This window comes from Marmota flaviventris, chromosome 4 (assembly GCF_047511675.1).
Source record: "Marmota flaviventris isolate mMarFla1 chromosome 4, mMarFla1.hap1, whole genome shotgun sequence".
Classification (NCBI taxonomy): Eukaryota; Metazoa; Chordata; class Mammalia; order Rodentia; family Sciuridae; genus Marmota; species Marmota flaviventris.
In genome coordinates this window covers 134,704,267-134,730,339 of record NC_092501.1, presented here as the reverse complement: position 1 = coordinate 134,730,339, position 26,073 = coordinate 134,704,267, and the positions used below count along the sequence as shown (strand labels likewise).

At 34.1% G+C, this 26,073-nt stretch overlaps 1 protein-coding gene across 3 annotated transcripts in view; it reads right to left on the bottom strand.

The window, feature by feature from the left end:
- The window catches only part of Postn (periostin), a 32,932-nt gene extending 23,166 nt beyond the window's left edge, over window positions 1-9,766 (bottom strand). The window contains exons 1-4 of one of the 3 annotated variants that reach the window (XM_071611534.1): window positions 9,565-9,766; window positions 8,019-8,117; window positions 3,622-3,686; window positions 1,647-1,804 (exon numbers count right to left, since the gene is read on the bottom strand). In XM_071611534.1, coding sequence (XP_071467635.1) covers window positions 1,647-1,804; window positions 3,622-3,686; window positions 8,019-8,117; window positions 9,565-9,698 — 456 coding nt within the window. In that variant the 5' untranslated portion in view covers window positions 9,699-9,766. The remainder of the gene's footprint in view (window positions 1-1,646; window positions 1,805-3,621; window positions 3,687-8,018; window positions 8,118-9,564) is intronic. The other 2 variants (XM_071611533.1, XM_027928907.3) reach the window with 2 other exon arrangements.
- Between the last annotated feature and the right edge of the window lie 16,307 nt (window positions 9,767-26,073).

The following is a 26,073-nucleotide window of genomic DNA, read 5'->3' as shown; positions in this document are numbered from 1 at the left end:
TAATCTATTGCATTGTAATTGATGTTAAAGGAAATACAATAAAGCAAAATCTCAACCTTAATGGGACTTATATTACAATAGGTAAAGATAATTATAGCTATATTTAGTATATAAGGAAAAAAATATTTTCAGGGGTCCAGTGAGAAATGCCACTGTTCTTAAAGTGATTTGGAGAGAGACATGGAAGAAAAGATGAGACTTGTTGGTCATTCAGCAGCTAACAGAAGGTGAATATTGAGAGCAAGGACCGGTTTCGTTAACATACTTTTATGTTTCCCAGATAATATTAAGACATTTAGAAATGCATGTGGTATGATAATAAAAAGGATTTTAATGTCTGAATAAGGACATTAAAGGGATAACCATGCCATTTTTTAAACTGGCAATGCGGAACTACTGAAAAATTTTGACTTTGGAATTAGAACTAGGCTTTAGGAAGGTCAATCTAGAGGGAAGGCACAGCAGAAATTAGAGTATTAGTTATGAGGATTACTTCAGATGGAAAATAAATGTGGTTGATTGATAGTAGAATTGGAAGGAGGAGAGGTAAAGATAACTTATGATTTTCAAGTCTGAACCTTGAGATTGGTACTGTCAATTATGGGGAATAGGCAGCCAAAAAGCAATTATTTATGATAGAGAGGAAAAAATGGCATATAGTTTGGATATTTTCTGTTTAAATATGCAGATAGTATAACCAAGAAAAAATATTAAGAGTAATATTAGAAATACTCTAGTGGTGTTCCAAGGAGAAATTAACACTGGAAACACAGATTTCTTGGCTATGATCTATAGTGAGTTGGAGTCATCAGAAGTTCAGATAAAGGGCAGAGTTCAGTTCCTAGAAAAGGTTTTTATAAGTTCCATTCTTAAGGCAAGGAAGAAAAGGAATCTTCAACAGGAAATAAAGAGGTGGTTGAGACGTGGAGAAGGACCACAAGAGAGCCTTCTATAATCCAAACAGTCTCAGCTCTTGTAGCAAGACAACAGCTATGAGTACATACCTCCATTTTAGTTAAGTATATTTGACTACAGTAGGAATTATCAACTCATTTTCCTATCAAGTAGAAGATAAGGGTATACTTCTATTCCAATTTTACAAATTTAAAAATGGAATCATAACCCAAATGTTGTAAATTAGACTGTGTACAAAGTCTGAAAATTAAATGTATTTTTATAATACTTCATTTAAATATCCATATGCATTTTTACAAATTTCACAATCTCTGAATAGCTATGTATATTTGAATATAATTAAACATACATAATAAAATATAGCTATGTAATATAGCTTAGAACAGATTTTAAATTTCACTTGGCTTCTTAACTTACCTTTCTATTGACTACATAATCTAAAATTACATGTGTTTTTCCACAGCCAAAATGGTAAGAGGAAAGGAGTAAAATAGAACAATAATAAGTGCCCTCTCAGTTCATTCTTGTTTTCTCTTTGTATGGATCAATCTGTAAGTCTGCTGGGGAATCAATTCCATTTATTGATGTATGAAAATAAATACCTTCTTTCAGTGACTCAATATTTTCTATATCCTCATAAATGTCCAATAGAAAATATATATTTTATTAATATTCAAGCTAGTTAGTTAAAATGAAATAATAACAGCAAAAAAATTTAAAAAATGAATTACAGGATCCAAGTTGTCCCAAGCCTCATTACTCGGTGCGAAGTAAGTGAATGATCCTTTTCCTTCGATCTCTTCTCTTAGTTTTGAGACATCAGAATAATGCTGGGTGGTGGTGGCTCCTACTATGCCCAGTGTGCCATAAACATGGTCAATAGGCATAACTGAAATAGTCAAGAAATGAGTAAGTACTCAGGTTAATATTTCCAGAACACTGTTTCACAATCAATTAATCTTTTCACTAAGTTCCCCAATGTATTTAATGAATAATTTTAGAAATAAGTTCCATGAATTCTCAATTTTACATGAATATTATCTTTTGAATGCTAAATAATAAAATATTATTTGAAAGTATTTTTTCATGTATCCATTGTGTTGATGGAAAATGGTTTTTAAACTATTATCTTGGATTAACATTTAGTCTATTTGGGTTTCATTCTTGCTATCCTATATCAGTAATAGCTCAATCATAATTATCAGAACATATCTGATGATTTTATTGAAAAAAGATGCTCTTCACTTTCTACTAAGAATGGAAAAGATAATAATTTATATAATGTTGTTTTGAAGCCCTAAACTGTATGATATTGTTATTTAAATCTACAATTTTTATAGGTTAGGGCTGCTAAAAGACCTACTTGTCTTCATGATAATTTCAGTTAGGGGACAGAACAAAGTAACTAATGCTTTCCTGAATTTCAGAAGAAAGATTCATGTATGAACATAAACCCAACAATATTTATCTAGTAATATGTAGTCAACTTACTTTTCTGACACTATGTGATTTGAAAATTATTATAATTTAGATGTTATCATAGAAAAACGGTTATTACATTTGTGAAGATCCCAAGAAGTGGTGACAAAATTAATAAAGTATAAAACCAGGATCTAAAAAGATCTCAAGCAAAGTGGAAGAACTGAGTCAAAATGAATAAAGTTATATTTAACAGGGTTCTATGTTAGTCCTATGCCTAAACTGAAAAAATAAACCCTAAGGAGACTTGTCTTGATGATACTCATGTAAAATAACCCGGAATTATTCTTAATTGATCACATATTCAGTATGTGCTAATCATATGATATGAGTCACCAATGACTTGAGCTGACATGCAGGGTCTTGGAAGATGAGGTGCTTGTCTTGGTATTCTCCCCACAAGGAGATCCACCTGGACTGAATACAGTTCCAAAGCAGTATCCTGCAGTCTATGGGTCCCAGTTCTTTAATGTAACTGAAACTTTGGACCTCTCACTCTCATGTGTATCTACCTATAGACAATCTACAGTGCAAAGTTTATGCACATTAAAGGATGAGTATTATTAACTCAGAGAAGAGAACATTTTTTTGAGAAAGAGAGGACTGCTAGAGAAATAATGTGATGATTATAAGTAAATATCTGACTGTCAGACATTTCAAAGAAAAAATAGATGAACTATGTTTACTCTAGTTGGCAGTTATTAGAAACTAATTTTCCCTTTAAAGAACATCATGAAGTCAAAGCTTTTCAACTACAGAAGATGTTGCCTTGCTAAGCAATGAGTATCATGTTTCTAAACAAGTTCCAAAAGGCGATTTTTGTACTTCAGGGGACGTTTAATTAATTTAAATTAATGACTAGCTTCTATTATATTGTCCAGTATCCAGTCCATGAGAAGAATATTTTACTATTATATTTCTATGATAAATTCATCATTAGCACAAAGATATGAATAACATATGTTGGTTTAACAATGGTGCTAAGAAAACACACACATCATCTCTCTCTCTCTCTCTCTCTCTCTCTCTCTCTCTTTGTTTCTTTCTTTTTTTGTTTTTATGATGCTAGATTTGAATCCAGGACTTTGGGGATGTGAGGCATGTAGTTTTCCAACTGAGCTATATCTCCAGCCCAATGTACCACTTCTCCAAAAGCTTTCTCAAATGTTTCTTTCTTGCAGAAGACAGATTCCTCATTTAATTCATTACAATTAATTTAGAATTTACCTGCTGGGCAGCCTTTCATTCCTTCCATTCTCATGTAACCAGGGCAACATTCATATAACACTGTCCTGTGCATTGGAAGAAAATTAATATTAAAATAGAGAACTGCATAGGATATATTGTGATGTAATCTTGGCAAAATGTGTCACTGTCACAATTTATTAAGTCTAGAAACCACAACCCCTGCATCAATATATGTATATTAGTTTCCCTGCATCAATATATGTATATTAGTTTGACTGTTTTCTACAGTCTCACAGCACTGTGGAAAAGTCTGCAATCTTGATTCAAAAGAACAAAATTTGTGACCCGGTTTTACTACTTGGTAGATATATGACCTCAGGCAAATCATTTGATAAATTAGCACTGTAGATTCCCCAGATATTTAACATGGACATGGAGGCAACAATACTTACTCACAAGGTAGTTGTGAATCTCAAATAAAAGTGATTTTGGAATTATTTTGTATACTACAACTAACTAAAAATGTTCATTAGTATAAGGCTCATAGAAACAATAGAAAAACTATATATTAACCCATTCTGATCCATAAAAGTCCACCTCATTTCTAACTAGAATAAATAATGCTATTGTTTGGTTTGAATTGTCAGTAGAGTTATTAATCTGATCATGGCAAACATAATCTTTAAAATCTTCTATTTATTTTTATTTTTGTCAAATTTGAAAACACGATATAAATATTTCTTTTAAGTTGCTAGAATATAATATTCATGAAAATGTTTCCCTGTTCAAAGTTTACAAAGTGTGCTACTTTCTACAGCAATAATTAAGGCAAAATCCAGAAATTTCAACCAAAAATATACCCCAAATAACTTAGCTAATTCAGACACTAATTATTTATTTTAATCTACTATGAAAATTGTACTAAATAAGTAAAAAGGACTGATAGAATTTGGACGTATATAGTAGAAATTTTGGCAACTGTAAGAATAAAAAACTTAGTATGATAAAAATCATGAAAGGAAATTTTCATGAAGTCAACTTTTAATAACAGAAGAGACCATCTTATACAACTGAAAAAATATAAACATATAAATTGAAGATAAATTCACTAATTAATTACCCATGCTTTGTATTATTTGTGAACTTGGGTTCCTATTTCTCTATTTTGTTAATTAAAAGTTTCTAAGGGGTTGGGGATATAGCTCAGATGGTAGAGTTCTTGCTTCGCATGCACAAGGTCCTTGGTCCAAACCCCAGCACCACCAAAGGGAAAAAAAAATTTTCTAGTATAGAATATTGACTTGAGGAAAACTAATAGATAAGAAGATGAAAAAATAAAATGGAAAATGCTTATTTCAAATTACTAATTTTAATATTATTTCAAGAATAAGTGGTATGGGGAAAACATGTGAACTGTGTGGTAATCTTATGAAAATCTTAATATGGTCTATGAAAATGATTTATTTACATGGGTCTCTGTATAAATAAATGTAAATATTGGGATGTCAAGGGGTTGATTAAATTTGCTTATACTTTATATTTAACTCATATTGCATAGAATAAAATAATGAGATACAGATGTGCTTAGTCTAGAGACTTGAAGTAAATAGTGAATAGAAAAGAAAATTAACATAACAAAAATTTCAACAACACATGCTAATAAAACCCAAAGATCTGCCCTAGTGTAGAAAATTAATGAACCAGATGGGAAAATTTTTCAAAAACAGTTGAATTTAATTTTAGTTGATAGTTTAACAACATGATTATCTGAGTAGATATTTTTAAAACAAAAAGGTGTTTTTTTTTTCCCCCAAAGAATATTTATACTACATAAAACTCAATGTTCCCATATGGTCAGTGGGACAAGGGAAGAGAAAAGAAAATATTACTATGCACAACTTGGAACACAGGAAATTTATCTTCATGTACTGAATAGTATTTAAAATGTCATGGAATGCCAACTTAAAATGTCACTGACATTCTATAAAGAGTGTCTAGAGAATAATTTATTACAGAACCAATATATACCGTGGCCAGTATCTTAAACCCAGGAAGTTTATGCTCTTCATTAGACTTGTCAGTTAACTTCCCCCCAATTCCCCAAACAACTGTTCAATCAGAAGGTAAACATTTTTCTCAAATGATTCATAAAGTCTTAAAGATGTCTCTGGAAAATTGGAGCCAAACAAGCAGATGGCAAACCAGTCATTCTTCTTGTCAATCTTATTGATTTCTTAGGTTATATGAAACTAGCATTTGCATTTATTTCAGTGCACAGATGTAAATGTGTTTGTGCAAATGAAGCTTCTTGAGGGAAATTAGCTAATGTATTTGGACAAAGGAGACACTGTTACATTTCTGGTGAAAGGTCAGCCTTCAAAGCAAGATTCTTCTCTCTCAATGGAAAGCAAGAAAGAGTCTTGGCTTTTGTTCTTTATAAATTTTGGCATCTTTAATATATTTACATGATTAAAGTAAGGCTTCCTCAACTTCCAGGAAAGATGTAATAAAGATTTTCCTTAAATACGCAGATTTTCCTTTCTTTCCTAGTTAGTGTGCATTCTAAATATGTCTTATGATGTCCAAGAACACAAAAAACAAAGAAAATTCAGAGCTTTAGAGTTCCCAAGGAGGGTCTGGCTTGCAGCCTGGGGGAGGAAGATCATTGTAAACACTAACTTCCATTATAATTGTGTGAATGACTCACACATCTAACAGATGTCTCCAACCTAAGAGCAATAATGTCTAGGTCAAAAAATAACATCCAGTTGAGACTCTATTAAGACAATGAACAGGAAACTAGCAGCCAAATCCTGTGGTGTTCTAGACTTGATCACCATGGGGAGATGATATAGTACAGTTAAGGTCATATCCTTGTGTAAAGGAATTTTGCTTGGACATAAAGATAACCCTTTCCATTTCAAGTGGATATCTTGTCACAACTGTTTTTCCCATCCACACGCACACATTTATTTAAGATAGTTTAAGTTTAAGAACAACTTACATTAGGAGTTATTGTTACACATTTCATCATCTTATCATCTCAGAAACTCTATAATAAAGGTAGAAACCAATGTTCCACAAGAAAAAGATTCAGAAAGTTAAGTGATTCCATATTAATATTTGAACCAATAGTGTTGGGTTAGAAATAAGTTTTAACCAAATTTTCCACTCTATTTAGGGTAACTGAATTTTAACATGATGTGCTAAGCAGGTTCTTTAGTTCTCAAGGCATCCCACACTGAAGGTGGAAGAGCTATTTCCAGTATTTTCTTGACTAAGGACAGCATCAAAGCCCCCCCCCCCCCCGCACCTGCCTTTTTTTTTTACTTAGTAATTTATCCTACCCATTAACCTGCTTCTTAATTGTAAAATGATGACTTGGGACCCTGCAAGTAGTTCTTAAATTTTATACATCAAGAATTTTCTTCCTATCACTATTTATGATATAATAAACCAAGAAGCATGTCTACTAAGCGATAAATAATGTTTTTTTTTAATTAACTTAATCAGTGAAATATATACATAAGAGAGTAATCTTTTACTGTTGAAGGATTAAATGTAGTAATGCACTTCCCTCACAGCTTTGTAGACCTCGAGGATCTGGCAGCTTGAGCTAGGAATCCATAGATTAAATGAAGAAATGACACGTTAAGTCCTTTCCAACTTTAAGCCTTCATGAAAACTCAGGTAAACTGGAGCTCTTTAGATAATTTATGAATAACTGGAGGCATACATTAATTTTTGCTTCAAAACTCTTTATGATTTCAATCACTTTGTTCTTGTATTTTATTTATTGATTTATTTTGCAGTAATGGGGATTGAACCCAGGGGTGCTCTACCACTGAGATACATACCAAATGGTTCTAATCTTTTTTTTTTTCATTTTTTATTTTGAGACAAGATCTCTCCTGGTTGCAGAGACTGACTTTGAGATGGTATTCTCCTGCCTCAGCCTCCTGAGAGATTGCAAGTTTGCACTGTCACACCTGGCTATGATCTACTTACTTTGATGAGATATGGAAACTGAGGCATGGAGACTAACTTGCCTAAGATAAAAGAGGTCAAAATAACAAAGAGAATTAAAAAGGAGTAGAAACAATGGTTAGTTTCTCATGATGATTTCTATAACAAATGACATTGCTGTCCTTTTCTCCTCCTCTTGGCCTCTAGGACATGTGAATTCAGGGAGAAATCTGAGTTCCATGTGTAATGGTGGAGATGCAGAAAAAGTTTCTCTCTCTCTCTCTCTCTCTCTCTCTCTCTCTATATATATATATATATATATATATATATATATATATGTCTTGCCATGTCTTTAAAAAACTCAAAATTTGGATAGTTATTTTCAAGAATGGTGTGCATACCCAAGAGAAGGTATGCTCACTGCCATGTTGTCTTTGAAAGGAGCAAATGATGAAAAAGAAGAGACTCACGTTTTCTTTCCACAGATGGCACCTTGATACCAGTTCTTACAAGAGCTGAAGTATTTCTTTTTAGTGCCTAAAATCTGTTGAAGGGCGCAGACATTTGGGCTGGAAGATAGAGAAAAGGAAAAAGAGTTTAATGGTATTTCATAGTTACATGTAGGTCAGATGGTTTAAAAAAAAAAAGGTCAATACATGGATTTGATAGTCAAAGATATGACTTAAGCCTTGTCCCAGTCCAATTTCTGATCCAGTTCTGCCAAATCACTGGAAAAACTGAAGCCAGTAGGGGGCGGGGGAAGAGAGAGAGAGAGGGATAGAGAGACATTTCAGAGTCTCAGAGTAAAACACCACTATTTTAAAAAGTTAACCTAATAGGAATACTCAAACAGAATTAAGTGTAACATAATTCTGTTATTATGTGTCTTATTATTTTCTTTTTTTAATATTTATTTTTTTAGTTGTAGTTGGCACGATACCTTTATTTTATTTACTTTTATATGGTGCTGAGGATTGAACCCAGGGCCTTGCATGTGCTAGGCGAGTCCTCTACCACTGAGCCATAATCCCAGCGCCAATGTCTTATTATTTTCAACAACGGATAATCCACTGACAGCTTTAGACCCAAAGTGTTGATTTGGGGGATGAGGGTGTGTTTAAGACTCTCTGGGACAATGAGAGATCAGAGAATAAAAGGGGCAAAGTTTTCCTTTGTACAAAGACATTTTACTCTGTAATTTTCTAGGTAATTACAGAAGTAAATTAGTACTAAAAATAACTTTTAAACAATGTGGTTGAGTAAAGGAAAATGTATTTATTTTGTGTGGAAGTAATAGATTTAAATCTTCTCAGCCACAATTTTATTTTACTTTTTAACCTCTCATAGAAATGTAATTTTTATTTCCACTGTAAGGCTAGGAAGCTTGGAACATTATGAAAAAAAAATCCCTGTGATGCACAGGAAGCAGGGCCAAGATCCACATTAAAATAAGAAAAAAAAAGATAAACAGTTAAGTTACTAAATTATGTCTACTATTATGTTTAATAAGTTAATAAGTTTTAAAATGCTATTTTATAGTTGCTTCCATCCTATCAAATAAAAAATACTTCAAGGAGTTCAGAGAACTAGTTACATTACTCAGTACTTAATTTTCATACATAATTTAAATGAAATTTGCTCTAACATCGCATGCGATATTTCAAAGCTCTTCACATAATGGTAGCCTCTACAAATAGAGACTTTAACTTTGAAAGGAAATAAAAACACAAATGAAATACTAAAGGAATGTCCTGTTAAACTTTGTTCATTAGACTCAAATTACATAATGTCTCTTAAGAAGTAATTACAAAAATCTTATTTTGACAGTAATTCTTTTAAAAGTTTAGAATGCATACATAAATCACAGAATACTCAAATTTCCCTTTTCTTATCACTTTATAAATAGAAAGAAAACACCCCAAAGTTTATACATATATGCACATTTTATGTATACTTGCACATACAACAAGCTAAAGGAAAAAAAAAAAAGTTCATAAAACCAAACCACTGACTTACCCCTGATCCCGGCCCCTGATTCGGCTGTGAGCCAAAACTTTGTCATAATAACCGTTGGTGTCTGCAGGGTTAACAACAAAGAGCAGGAAGAGAGAAAATATGGGTAAGGAAAGAATCATTTTTAGTCTCTCCATTGCAGTTAGTCCACGAAGAGAACTGGCAGTGGGCTTTGGAGAGCTCAGAGTTTATATACATGTCAGGGTTGTGGGAGGGAGCAGTGTATCAACCTGAGAATCTGAACTCTCTCCAAGAAGCATCAGCAACTTCAAGTTGCCAGCAAAAAAATCTGTTTGGGTTAGTTATATTTACTGAGTACAGTGAACTCCTTTATCTTCTCATAATAAGGAAGATATTTACTTTAATTACATGAAGAACTGACTCATTGAATGTTCATATTTCAGTTTTGTTCTTTTGTACTTTAGAGGGATTTTTATTGAAAATGATTTTGTCTGTCGTTTTAAGGACTACTCTGCCATCTATCCCATTCAGAGCATATGTCCATGTACTCAATGAAGTGATTATTTGATCTTATCACAGTTGTCACCTTTAGTCCACATCAGAACTGTAAGGTTATTAGTTTTCACCAGAAAAACGATAGTACTTTTGATCATTGCCAAGGGGTAATGGGCGTGGAATTAAAAACAAATTCTGGATAGATTTATGACTTACATAAAATATGAAATCAGAATTCTAACTTGCTGACAAAGCATGTGGGGAGAAGTCACATTTTCTTTGCAGTCTTACTAACCAAGGGAGGTGATTCCCATTTCCTTTCTTTTTTTTCAAATATCAAAGAATATATAGAATTAACATAAATCTACTTTCGGCAAGTTTCCCTAAACTTTTTGAAATGAACAGAAAGGGTGGAGAAACATTTGCACTGTATGGCTTTTTCATTATATGCCTCACATGATGTTGAAGATCTCCAGGCAGCACATCTTCTGATAATTACTGGACAAAAGCTTCCCCTCTTGGAAACAAGTATTACTAATCCAAAAGTAATGGAATAATTAAATACGTATTACGAAATAGGGCCACTGCCAAGATTATTTTTCCTCTGATTTTAACAAGAGTCACTAAAGTCTCTTAACATTACACTATGTGATTCTCAGCCAAGGGAACGTGCATTTTTATGGCTGCACACATGATATGGCAAATCTTCAGATTGCTCTAGATAAAGGAGATATGAATATCAAAGGTCAACATTAGGCTGAAAATGACCATTTCAAACAAGATACATACATCCTAGAATAAAAGAATAATTTCTATACATTTTGTTAGTAAATGCTCCCTCTATAATAGCACATTGATTGACTCCCCACCTCTCTCTCTCTCACACACACACACACCCACACATGCGAGATAGAGAAATTTTGCCTGGACTCTTGTTATTGTCCAAAACTTAGAAAAGTTTTTAGGGAGGCTGGAGTGGGCCAGAAAGGTTTCCAAATATCAGAAGAGTTAAGCTTCCTATGAGATTTTGCCTTTGAGGATTAAAGTAGTACTGCGATATGCTGCAAGTTTATTAATGAAAGCATGCACGAACCAAATTCTGAAATATATTTCAGAGGTCTCTTTTTCAATCTGAAAATCATGTCATAAAAGTATAGAAAGTGAAGGAGCACTTCACAAGGGCAACTGGAGAGACGTAAGAGTAGAAGTTACATTATATTCTTTCCCTAGTCTATTGTAGAAAAAAATAATATTAATCTATCATTTATATTTCTTTGAATGGAGTTATTCAAACTTTATCTGTAATTCTCTGGTTTGCTTCATAGAATAGTTTTCCATTATTCTTATGTTGTACAAATGATAGGTGGCTAGTAACTGATTAGTGAGTAGGACAGAAGAACTGTTTTATGAAAATAATTTCTACTGACTATCAGTAAGTCAACTATTGTGAAATTCTTGATAATATAGCTATGTAAAAGATTACTGTTCTTTTCTGACAGGTTTACATTTTTTTTTTTTTTTTGTAAAAAGCATGACGTGCTCATCCAACAAAAAGAGGCTTTTCAATTTTTCTTTTCAGAGTTTCAAACAATAAAGATCTTCCATCTATCCATTCTGAGCATTTTGTTCGGAACTTGTAAAAGTCTCATGGAAGTCAACAAATGCCAGGACTCAAATATTTACAGTTAGGATTAGTAATGACTTCAAAGAACTTAAAAATGAGAGCCAGATTGAGCACATAAACTCACAAATTTAGAGCAATTTTGGGCTGAAGAAAGATCCAAGAGAAGGAGAATTTTAAGGTAAATATGAATTTATTATAGTACTAAACTTAAAAAGCTGAGGCCAATCCAGAAGTGAGCTATTATATGCCAAATAGCAAGGAAAGTCCAAAGCTAATGATTAAATCCTAATCTACAACTGACAGTTTGAGGAGGGTGAGGGATGGAAACAGTTTCAGGAAATGGGAAGAGAAGACAGTCCAAGTTTCAGCAAAGACATTGAAAAATCTAGGGAAGGACACAATTCTGCCCTTTCAAAGTACCCATCACAACTCAACTGTCTCTTTCTGTCTTTGTTTCTCTCTACACAGGACTCTTTCTCTTCTGCTTCATGAAAGGATCCTGACCCCTGGATTGGCCACACAATTTTTCCTAGCAGTTGGGAGGAAGATTGAAATCATGACAATTAAGTCTGACTTTCCAGGGTTGCATAGTCTGACCCAGAAATATAAGGCATTAACAAAAAAGAAATGACTTATTATGTAACTGAAGAATAATAATGTGTCTGAAAGACAGAGCTATTTGTCTCTGGATACCAGGATGCTAATTTCCTGGCAATTGGCCAATTATCTACTAGAATTTTGAAACATATCTTGTGGCCTCTGGAGCCTATAAAGTCATTGTAACATTGTGCTTACTGTCCCCAGCACATAACCAACCTTAAACTTGCCCAGAACTGTCTAGGATTAGACGTGAACAATGGATTCAACCAAGCTGTAAACTCAAAAACCAAGAGCAGAATGTTTTTAAACCAGTACTTCTTTGGTTTTGAATGATCCAGAGTAGTTATTTGCACCATATTCTTAAGAACCCCTGCTTCTTAATAAGATCTATGGGATCTTGACAGCATGTCTTGAGTATCACTTTCATTCTGATTGCCTAATGTGTAAGTTACACATAATAGAATTTGCTTATAAAATACAATAAAGCCTTGATGTTGTTGCTACACCTTCTTGTGGGGAGCATTCTTATTTTCAAGCTCCTTGGACATTGAGGGTCCCAATCTTCCCCAGTACCTGGGTTAGAAGCTGTAAACTAAAATTCTGGAAAAGATCCAATGATATTTGTTCTTCTGTGAAGGAAGGAAAATATTTTCTTAAAAGTTTTAGCCTGATGTCCCTTGTGACAGTAAAATAAAGGCCATTCCAACAACAACAACAACAAAACGTTTTAGGTTGAAGGAATTCAAAAGTTGAACAGAATTCAAATTAAGTAAATTTTATCTCATTTTTTAATATGCACACAACTAAAATAAAATTGAACATGAATGACCAAATTAAAGAGGTCAAAAGGCAATGTGTAAGTTTGGATATTTGTGCTGACGCCTTGTAAGATCAAGAAGTGAGATGTCCCAGGCCATTTTCCAGTATGATATTTGCAATGGATTTCCTCTGTCTACTCTCATTAATCTTCCAAGCCTAATATATCTAAAGTAGTGAAATCATATTAATTAGAGAAAGAGATGATTAACTTTATCCCAATATAAACATTAAGTGATGTTTCTTGAACGTTAATTCATTTAGAAGCAGGAGAGCATTTTGGGTATGCCATCCTTTCTGTGTATCTTTAGACTCTCATTTCATTTAAAAGCCTATGAAGTGACAGGCTGCCATATTAAATAATAAATTGTTAGAGCTACTTGACCCTAACTGAGTGAGGTACTTTTGCAATTTTAAAACCTGGAGCTTATTAGCAGTATTTTCTATTAGCCATATTTACTTGCATTTCTCTGGGGACATCTAGTGGAGAAAGCACAGTTTACAATGTTTCTTGAAGCACAGCACCTATTACATCTTGATTAAAATCATAATTTGGAATTGCAAAAATTTTAAATATTTTACTAATTTGATAATGCTGAACATTAATAGCATTCTTTTTTATGAACTAACTCTCTCTCTCTCTCTCTCTCTCTCTCTCTCTCTCTCTCTCTGTTTCTGGTCCTGAGAATTGAATCTGGGGGCACTCTACCACTGAGCTATACCCCAAGTTCCCTCCTCCCCCAGCTCCCTTCCCCCCAGCTCCCTCTCCCCCCAGCTCGCCCCCTACCCCCAGCCCCACATCTTTCTTTTAAAGTCAAGATCCCTACTAGGATGCCTAGACCAACCTTTGACCTGCAGTTCTTCCGCCTCACTCTTCCTGAGTCGCTGCGATTACAGGCATGCCCCATGGACCTGGCTCTTACATGAAATCTTTTAATGCTGATGCAGATTGCCCACAGTAAGTAATGTCGAATCTGAATAACAGTTGAAAAGACAATTCCTGTTTAAGCATGTATGTGGCCAAAAAATGAACTGCTTCACTTTTTAACCTGATGTGTGTGTGTGTGTATATATATATATATATATATATATATATATATATATATATATATATTTTTTTTTTTTTTTCCTTCCTACATTGTCATGGAGTAGTGACACATGAATAAGAAACTATAACTGATTTTTTAAAAAACTTCTAATTCACAATTGGACATAATCACTTCCACAGCCTTATTTCAGGCGTTGGTTTCCTCTCACATTTATACATGCCGCTTCTCACCTCTCTCACTCTGGATACTGTTGACATTATGCCTTTCATCTTCTCTTTTTCTTGGATCTAGATAACTTTGTTTCAGAGATGATTAAGACCCTCGTCATCATCTGTCTCCCGTCCACAAATAACTTCTAATATTTCTTCAGATCAGACTGAAAGATGAAGGGATGGATAATTGCTGCAATTAAGGAAATCTGTAGTTATCCATCTCTCTCATATAGTACTATAATTTCAAAGTCCCATCTGGCACATTTGGTCTGCTGAAAATAGAATTATTCTATAATTTGCAATCATCAATTTATCATTTTCCCCAAACTCTTTCCCTTTGAAATAGGAATACTCTCAGGCCCATGCTTAGACCTCTACCTCTTTGCTGATGTTTTCTTTTAACTGATCTGTTCATGTCCAACACTATCCTCAGAAATCTCTCCATCCATTTTTAGAGGTGTGGTACATGGTCTATATGCTTTCTTTCAGCATTGGAGAATTTTTTTTATGCTTCATTATAAGAAAAGAGACCGCCAATGTTGAGTTATTTTTCACTTATCAGTCATAATATGTCTGTTGTCCTAAAAATAATTTTTGAATGTATTCTTTTCTAAATAAACTATGTTTCCCTACTACTCCAGATGCAGATCTTCAGTGATGAATTTCCAAATCAGAGATGAGGCATCCCCAGTCAAGATTCCTCTTTCTTGTTTTTATATCAGGAGGGTTCTATTTCTTCACTTAAGCTTATTCAAAAAATGTTACTTTTTCTCCAAGATGTATTGCCCTGATTAAAGGTTTTATTCACTACTATTATCTTATAGGCAAACCAATCTTGGGGTATTGTGATAATACTGTGGGTGGGAAGGACTTGCTCTTCTTTTTAGGAGAACAAATGTGCAACATTGTATTTTCATTCCTCCTCTCAGAGACACAGGGCTTGTAGAAAAAGTGGAATTAGATCATTTACAGGACCTCAGGCCTTATTTGTATCTATGACCTCACAAAGGATTAGATGTTTAGCTTCCTCCTAGACAATGTACATCAAAAAAGAAGGTGACCTCAGAAAACAAAGTTCAGGGTGGAGAGAAAACTCTTTAAGTGGACATAGAGAATATTCTAGTGGTTCTTACTGAAAGAAAAGGCCTGGAGTAGTAACTTTGACATTTTAAATGAGAAAGAAGATCATTAACATTCTGTTTTTTAAGTTCCATAGAAATACATGTAGAGAGTTGTATATTTTTGACTTTAGTAAATCATTTTCACTTCAAGTAAGATAAGCTAAGTGTGTAGAGATTGGTGAAAACATTAACAACAATAAACTATTTATAGTGGCTTAAATATACGTTATTATTCCCTGGAATTCTTACACAAAGTAAAATATGGTTGAAATGTTTATTTTGGATGAGAGTTGATGGTAGTGCTGGTAAAATATAAAACTGACATCCATAGCCAAGCTATATAGAACCATTAAGGTTGTAAATTAATCATTCCTCAGCACTAGACATTATTTTGGAACTTCAGTTTTGAAGTGGATCTTGTCAGTTTTTTCTATTGCATTTTAACATTTATCAGGACATATTTTTACCCTGTGGCAGATTTGTCCACATTTTCCCCCCATCTTTCATGGTGGATAACCAAATAGAATGTACAAGTACACTGAAATCTGCCAACTGTGACACATCTTATTATTTTTACTTCATTTTTACAAAGTTATCAGAAAATCACCCTGCTGATGGTGCTCCTACTTTCTCTATTCCTGGATTACTATTCTCTTTGGAATATTAAAGTTTGAATTAAATACAGTGTAAAAACAAACAAACAAAAGCTATCCACTGAGGCAAGATTCTTTGAAAGGAAGAGTAATTGTAATAATGAAAGAAAATTTAAAAAAGATTTTGAAAATTGGGAGACAGAATTGTAAATTGCATGATTTGGGGAATTTGAGAATCAAATTGCAGATTTAAATGTCTGACCTCTAGTGGTTGCGAATAATTTTTGCAACTCTAAATTAATATATTCTTTTCAGAGGTGCTTGTTTAGGAAATAGTTTATGCTATTTGATGCTATCACAAATGGCAAATTTTAAATTTAATTTTCAATTTTAAATGCAAACATAAAGCAATAAAATCAATGTTGTATGTTTATCTTGTATTGTGCAGCTTTAGGTATCTTCTATCAACCTTATTGTTATTGGTTCCTACCTAATTACATTTTGGTCATAGAACATACTGTATAAGACTGAAGTCCTTTGTTATTATTGTGACTTTTAAATTTTGCTTTTTATGGTCCTATGTGTTATCTGTGTGTGTTAAAGAATGTGTATTCTGCCTTTTTTGGGTCAAATGTGTATAAATATCACTAAAGTTGTATTGGTGGATAGCTTTATTTAAATACTCAATATCCTTATCAATTATGTGATTAATTATTTGAAAAATTATTTCTTAAAAGAGGAGTGTTGAAATCTGTTCTGATCAGCCCACACAGAGGCAGGTATAATTGTCTAATCAGGAATTTATTGTGACTGTGCAATCATTGGATCTTGATAATCATTGCTTCCTTTTTTATAAGCTCAAACATTATTTAAAAAATCATGAGCTTTAGAGTTGCATCAATGTCAATAGCAAGTTATAGAAACTACTTTCTTTTCAAGATATGAATTTTATGTGTCTGTGTGCCATGGCTCAGCCTGTCTCTCACTCACCATTTCAGATCAATACTGTTCATCCACTTTAGTAATAAGATATAGAAGTCATCCTGGTGAATGGCTGTACACTTTTTTAAAGCAATTAAGTACTCTCTTAATTTTCTGGCGCTCAGTTTATATGCTCATCTTTTTAAATAAATGTAGTTTGTTTCCTTATAGGGAGAGTAAAGGTAATTCTTTTCACCACAGTAAATGGAAAAAAAGCTGCTGAGAAGATATTTAACTATGGGAACCTTCAGTCACTAGGGACAGATCTTTTCCTTTCCCAATTTTCTTCTTTCAGTGACAGAGAAAGCCTTCTTTGGCTATATAGGCAATTTCCCACCATCCTTGATTCACCTTGGATTTTGGCCTTCTTTATACCTTCTAATTTTTTTCATAATTGCATTCTCTAAATCAAGAGCTGTCTAGGAAATATCCTAGTTGCTTTATGTTTTTTTTCCTTTTTGCTTTACTGAAATATTATATAATTTACCATTGAAATTATATGTTAAGAGTTCTTTACTTGAACTGTGTTCCTTCAAAGTCATTGGTCAAGGAAAAATATTGACTTTTATTCGGAAATTTACTAAATATAGGTTAAAATATTTTGCATTATTGTCTGACTGTTTTTACAGGGATGAAAGAATTTAAGATAAAAATGTCACTTTCTCCAAGGCTTCTCAAAACTTCAATCTGCCAGATCATTTTCATGCCAGAATGGGATGATTGATCTTGACTGTCAACTTGATTAGATTGAGGAATAACTAGGAAATTGGTAAAACACACTTACATGTGTGTCTGTGAGGAGATGTTTATGGAGATGATTGGTATGTGGGTCAGCAAACTGAAGGGGGGTGACCTTCCCTGAATGAGGGTGTCACTCTCTAGTAGGCTGGGGGTCAGAATGGAATGAAATCAGAAGGATGCCTGGCAGCATTTGAAAGCTTGATTTTTTTTTCAGCAGGTGCATCCTTTGCTGCTGTAATTGTTCATGGACCTCAAACCACAGCTTTTTGAATTTTTCAATGAAGACTCCCACCAAAAATTCTCCAGGGAACTTCCAGAACTTCAATCTTCAACTTTCAACTGGGGCTGTGTCATTGGTTCCTCTTGTTCCAAGACTTCAGCTTCTTGGACTGAACAGCTATTTGTTTCTCTGACCATTGTGAGATTATCCAGCCTATGATACAAATGAGATCTTGGACTGCATAATATATATTTATGCCATGTAGAAAGCCAATATTTTCTGAACATTACAATCCTAATTTATTGACCTTTTATTGACTTCCTACTAGTGATAAGGAATATATTCAGAACTTTTATATTTTATTTTATATGCGACTAGTGCAAAAATCTGCCAAATTAAAGAATAATAATTAGTTTTTCATTTGCTTTTAACAACATTTGATTTTTTTTTGAGAGTTTTGCTAAGATGTCAAGGCTGGCCTTGAACTTGTGATCTTCCTGCCTCAGCTTCCTGATTTGCTGGGATTATAGTCTTTGTGTCACTAAGCCCAGCCATTTGATGTTCTTGACTTCTATTCTTCCAAATTATTATCTTCATTTGATAATTCTTCATTAATGTAAGTCTTGATAAAACCAAATCAAAATAATTGATTTGCTTTTCTTTTCAAAGCTTGAAGAAGATATGTTTCCTTCAGATAAAATTCAGATGTGGCTAACCTAATTCCTTTGAGATTTTTTTTTATTGACAAAATAAAAAATACAGGATACAGCATATAAAAATAGTTTTGAAAAAAAAGTTTTAGTGATTAAAGCCCTAAAAGTTGACTTTCCTCTTTAAAAACAGTATTAAGCCTTAAAATGTATGAGAACTTTATAATTATTGTTATGGTCTGTATATGTTACCCCAAATTTCCTGTTAAGGCAGGTTTGTTCAGAGGTAAAATGATTAAATTATTAGAACGGAAATCTAATCAGTCCATTTTTTTAGTTTGAATGGATTCACTGGATAATAACTGTAGGAAGTTAGGGTTTTCTTGCAGATCACTCACCTGGAGTGTGCCCTGGGAGGGTTCATCTTCTCTACAGCCCTATATTCCCATCCTCTCTGCTTCTGGCCACTATGATCTTAGCAGCTTTCCTCTGTGAGGCTCTTCCTCCATGATGTCCTGACTCACCTTGGGCTCAGAGCAATGGAGTCAGCTGACCATGGACTGAGACCTCTGAAACTGTGAGCCCAAATAAACTGTCCCTCTTGTCAGTTGTTCTTACTGGGTATTTGGGTCAAAGTGATAAAAAGCTGAATAAAACACTTAGGTGGGGAAGAAGACATTTTTATCATCATCCAAATAATTTGGGTTTTAACACAGTGCTATACAACTATCTAAATCAGTGATTGTCAAACTTAGCTTTACATTAGAATAAAATGAACAGCTTCTAAAAATACAGGTAGCCAGGCCACCACCCAAACAAACAAAGGAATCAGTACTTTTCCAGGACACAATAACAAGTGACCAGGATTCAGAACCACTGGTTTATACAAAACTGACAAGAAGCATGTCTGTTGAATTCTGTTGTTTTTTCCTTATCATTTATTTATTTAGCTTGTAAAAAAAATCTGTTGAATAGAAGCGATATTTGAAATTCAGGATAAAGATTGTGTCTTTACAGTTAGTTTAAAAAAAAGCAATTAGATTAGATTAGCCTTAAGATTGCTTTTGATATGTACAGTGCTATATAACTTAATCGGTTGAAAGGTCTGAAGGTGAGACAGACTGTGTATGGGATCAGCCTATAGAATGATAAGGAACCAAATCATCTGTCTCAAACCACAGAAAACAGTCAAAGGCTGGGTAGGAAACTTCTCACTTTTCCTTCTTCATTCAAATCTCATCCTTCTAATATCATCCAACTTTTTGATAGCTTAAATTCTACTATATGGGAGTAATTTTTTTTCTTAAATAATTTCATCTAAGGCACACTACTTTAGATTAGAATGTCCCCTAATGGCCCATGTTTTAAAGGCTTGGCCTCAGGGTGGTGCTATTGGGATGCGGTGGAACCTTCAAGAGGTAAGGCCTAGTATGAGGTCCTTAGGTGATTGGGTGGGCACCCTCAAAGGGGACTATGGAACTCCAGCCCCTTCCTCTTCCCCTTTTGTTACCTGGCCATCCAATGAGAAGATTGCTTCACTATGTGCTCCCTACCTACCCTTGCTATCTAGAGCCCACCAGAATCCTAAAAGTAATTCATTTGACTGATCATGGGCTGAAACTTCTAAAGCCATGAGCCAAAATAAACATTTTCTCTTTATATCTCAAGTGTTTTGTTATAGTGATGAAAAGCTGACTAATACACACACCTTCTCTGAGAAGCAGGAATAACACTTTAATCTGTGTCAGCTGTTTCTGCTCTTTCCTTTTTTTTTTTTTTCCTCTTCTAATAGCTTCTAAAAATATAGATAGCTGGGGGTTGAACCCAGGGCCTCATTTAATTTTAAAGGCTAAAATGAATTCATGTTATTTTTGTTTGAGATCAGATTCTGCTAGGAAAAGTTAAGCAAACCTGTCAGATTGGCACCACATCCATCCTTTAGCAAAGATCAGTGTCTCAACATTTCTCTTCTTTCATTCCCTCTATAATCTTGTGTCAGATGATTCACAACAAGTTACACATTTCTATTAAAATTTAAAGGGCTATTTGAATATTAATAAAAGAATAAAGATAGAATAAATAAACTAAAATGAAAAACTTAAGACCAAGAGTGATGGCACTATATATTTTGAAAAGGCTGCTACTTTGGAGGTCAGATGGCCTGGGCTGAACCCTCTGATTTCCAACTATCAGCTGTGAGATCATTGGAAAATAGCTTAACATCCCTGTGCCTCAATTTTTTTAGCTGAAGAATCAGCTAATAATATCTGTCCTTTCCACTCCTTGGAGATATTTTAAGAGTTATTTCTGAAGTTGGAGAGAAATTTAAGTAAATTTCCAAATGTAATAAATCCCATATCTTGTTGAAGTTGACAGAAGTGAAAATCACTCTCAAAATCTCCAACTCTGTATTAATGTCTGGTGAGCCCTTCAGCAGTCATTAAATAATATCATTATTTCATCCCTGACAGGCACAGTGGTTGACCCTAATAAGCTTTCATGTAAAGGCACCAAAAATAACAGTGAAAGCATCCAGAGTTATTTTTTATTGAGACAAAGTAGGCTGTGTATAAAATAAAGGAAAAATTGGATTTATTATATTAAGACACCTCAGAGAGGAAGAAAGCACATAGAGGTATCTGCTCAAACTATATGAGAAATCAGCTCTGGGAGACAGTAAGAGCCAGTTGTAGAGGAGAAAGGGCAGGTGAATGGAAAAGAAGAAATATTTGCTGAATGATTTTACTGCAAGTGTAGTACGGTTAGGTCATTGCTGACAAGAACCTTCAAAATGGAACATATCTAAAGTAAAAGGAAAAAAAGACATACACACATATAAAATGTTATTCAAATGTATCAAGATGGTATACAAGGGACTGATGTTGAGACATGTGTGAGGCACTGGGTTCAATTCTCAGCACCCGTAAATAGATATGAATAAAATAAAAGTCTGTCAACAACAAAAACAAGATATTTATTTAAATAAAAGAAGGCATACAATAAAATTCCATATTTATTTGTAAATAAATGTGAATTGACTTTTGAAAATATATATTCAGTATTTTCTATGCAAGGTACAAGATATTTGGTTATTGCGCTCAATTCCATTTTGATGTTTTGTGTTTGGCTGCAAAGAGACATAGACATTTGCCTCTGGTTTAAAAGAAAGAGCACCTGACAGTTTCTTGTCTGATGGTGTTCTCTGAAAAAAGAAATTATACTCTGTATCTTTATTAAGATATCAAATGAACAGTTCAAATCGGAGTTTTTGATGATTTTGCATGGTGGCTTTAAGGGTAAAGCTTTGCATAACCTCATTATGAGTTTGCATTAAATTGTAACTTTGGTGTTGTGCTTAAGGTCTTTGCAGGTCTTATCTATATGCCACTGAGGCTTATCAGGAGAAAACTAATCCCATGAGTATGTCAAGATCAGTGTTGCTATTTCTGTTGGGGATCATGTTACCATAGTAATACATCCCCTGTGGCTCAGAAAAGACTTATTTTGCTTAAGAGCTATTTTTATTTTATATGAAATGAAGTAGAGATAAAAACATTTTTTTTCTGTTGCCTCAGATGTAACAGCAATATCAGGTAGAAAGATAAAGGTAATCCATGTACACATTTCTTTTCAGCAACTTTTCTTTAGTATGTGCTGGCTCTTCAGGACAGCCATGAGGCTCACCATGAGCATGGAAAGGAGCGCCCGAGTGTATTTTATTTTCCGTTTTGATTTGTTGTTATTTTTAAAGGAGGGTTCAGGATAAACTCCACTACTCAGTAGTTGATCTGAATGTCAAAAGTGCTGAGACCTCATGTATATGGAGAAGGTATAGAAGTGTATCACTTATATGATAAGGTTTTCTATGGAGAGCAGGATGAACTCCCAGGGAGGTTCAAAGTCGCTTGAGAGATCAGGAAGAGGGGGACTGACTTTAGTATTTATTGGAATGACTTAGAGTTCTGGACCATATGTGTTGTCTCACACAGGGCCTAGGTTTTGCTTGGTGTGTTAGTCAGCTTTTCATCATAGTAACAAAAATACTTGACAAGAACAACTTCAAGGAGGAAGGATTTATCTTGGCTCATAGTTTTAGAGGATGCAGGCCATGGTTGGTTGGCTTCATTTCTGTGGACGTAAGATGAAGCAGAACAGCCTGGCAGAAGGGCATGACAGAGGACAGCTATTCAGCTCATGGCAGCAGGAAAGGAGAGAGAGAGGAAGGGGGGATGTGGAGGGGAAGGGGACTGGAGCAAGATACATTCCCCAAGGCCATGCCCCAGTGGCATACTTCCTTAAACTGTGTGACACCTGTCTATAGTTTTCATCACCTCTAGGAATCCATTCAAACCATAACACTGGGTTTCAGGTCTTGTGGAATTTCTTGTTGGCGTGTCTAGTTATCAGACCAGAGGGGATACAAGAGAGCCAGAGCTTAGGGCTTAAAACCTGTTAGCAGTCAAACATCAAAAACAGAGCCAGACTATTTACCTTCTCTATTACAACTTTACCATCCAAGCAGACTATAAATATGTGTATGCAAATGAATTGTGTAACATATTTATATGTGTGTTTGGTGGAAATTATGTATGTGTGTGTTTGTACATATGAATACCAACATCAATAAATTAAAATGACAATTTTTTACCCCCTGGAGATGACTGTATTATTGGGATGGCTGCTGTGGAATTGACTTCATCGAAGACAGGTGAAGCATAACCTATTTTCAGCAGTCTTTCCTCCTTTCCTACTCATCTCATTTCCCTATTCCTCTTACTTTCTCTTCATGGGATTTGTGGATTGGTGGTAACAATATTTCTTGTTTACGGAACAACCAGCACAGGAAATTTTAAGGCTCTCCCCTTGTTCTATTTTATTATGACTTTACCTTTTTAAAACCCAATCTACATGGCTTTTCTCTTTTTCCTGTAAAAACATGATTCATTGCAAATATATGTATGTGGTAGAAAAATGTAGAATATTTTATTTCTTATGCATGCACAGTATGAATTACATGAATAGAATTTATGTGTATACATATACTTACGTGTGTGTGTGTGTTTAACTCTATACCATGTTTTCAAATCTCTCCATGCAACTCTATGTAGATTTAGTTTATTACTTTTGAGTGGTACATAATATTCAATCATATGCTTATAGAACTTTGTAAATATCCATTCCCTTAGTATAGAATACTAGAAATTTCTTCTTGTGTCTTCTTTTATGTCCTAGACTACTGTTATGTTTCCAAACTATCATTGAAAGTAAACATATTTTCTCTAAGGTGTGTGTGTGTGTGTGTGTGCGTGTGCGCGCGCGCATGTGTATGCATGTAGGCATGTGCCTCTGCAAGTTGAACACAGGAAAGACAGCCAATAGCTCCTGTTTGTTTACTGCACTTTTTGCATCATGGTACTTTCAAACACTTGATTTTAGTTGATTCTCATAAATCAGTAAGTTGAGAACTGTGATCACCTTCCCTTTATTGCTAAGGCAACTAAAATCTTGCTAAGGGTAAGTTAGAATAAATTCCAAGTAATGGATTCTGGAATAATCCTAAAATCTTATGAATGTTATACTGCTTTAGATTATTAAGAACAGGACTCTATCAAAAAATTATTACAAGTGGGTCCAAGATTGTGATATACTTTTCTCTGTACTCACTGGTGCTTACTAGTAGCCTGAACAAGTTCTATTAGGAGATGGAGAACTATAAGTTATTATACTGAGTCCTGAATTTGAGTTGGTATGAATATCATGTCTATCATACTAGACCACAGTCTCAATGTATCATTTAGCTACAGCTATCAGGTGTTTCCCTACCACAGAATTATACAAATTCTGAGCAACTTCAATCAGATTTTATACAGTATGATGTGCTCATATAGAAAGCTCTAAAATTTAATGTTTAATCAGTGTTAGGTACCAGTCAGTAAGATATGTGATGCTGGCTTAGGAATCTAGAAACTTCAACCCACTGCTGCTTCCATCTCTAATTGTTGTGTAATCTTATACTTTTACATTGCTGAATTAGTTGAAAATATAGTATTATATTAGATGATTTTGAAGATTCCTTCCAACATGAAATTCTATAGCTACATTAAACTGGTAATTTAAATGAGATAACAATTCTCAAATCTTCCTCTGAGCAAGGTATGAAAAAAAAATCTCTATTTTTATTCATGTTCATGAAAGATGGAAGACTATAGATACCAATAATTCCCTGTTGTTTCAACAAACCATTTTTATACATAGGTATGCCATTTAAATGTATATCAATTAAATCATTACTGCCACAAAATATATTAGGGGAGACACTGAATTATGATAACAATCGTTTAGAGGTGATAGATTACAACTATATGAACTGAAGAGACAATTTCTGTTGTTGAGAGAATAGTACCCAAATTACAAGTCCAAGGAATGTCTTACAATAATAGAAACAAACAGAAAATTAATAGCTATACTTTGTTTTCAGATGTTTCCATATTGGAGTAGAAAAAAGGAGGCTGATATTGATTTGATATCTGTTAGGCGAGATTCTTGATATATTTTTGGTATCTATTAAGTGAGGTTTCCATCAAATTTATGGGAGAAGAAGGATCACCTGCTTTCTCATAGATTCCTGAGATCTCTTTCACTAGCAGCATTCAAATGCACACCCTAGTTTTCCATTGGCCAGTATAGACAGAAGAGATGAGCACCGGAAAATAGCTTGCAATGAGCTGAAGAAAAACAACACTGCTTGTTTTTAGTAGTATGTGATGTTCTCCTCAATCCTCAGACATCTGCCATGTGAAACAAAGAATTCAAATCCAGCACGGTAATGTCATGTGCTATTAACAACATTTTAACCTTTAGTAATCTCAGTGTCATTATTTGTCTGATGGGAGCAGTAACATGTATTATTTTTAAAAATATATAGCCCATATATGTAAAAGATCTACAGTGCTGAAATCATATTTTATGGGTTTTCTCATTATATTTAGTATTAAATAGCACCCATAGGGAATTTCATGGCCTTAGTAAACAGGGACAAGGGGAATCTCTTAGTTCCACTATGGTGTGCTTATATCATCATTTGAGTTCATTGTCATCCTCCACTGGGAAGAACTGCTACCGATAGTTTCCCCTGAACTTTGAACCGGTTGTGGTTACTCTCTGCCAATGGCATGGACGCACATGAACCAGTGAACAAATTCATGTGCAGAAGTATTTTCAAAGGTCATCCTTGTGCTATTGCTGCTGCCTGAGGTTCACAGTTCTCTTTCCTATACTTACTAGCAAAGGACCTGGGACTTAGACTTCACATTTTCTCAAAGCTTCTGATCTCATCAGTAGAACAATTCCCTCACAGATGTCACCTGCCTCTCAATAGAGGTTGAAAGGTTGTAGACAAAGAAATTGCTATTGCAGCAGCTTCTGCCGGAAGAGTTAGAATTGTGACAG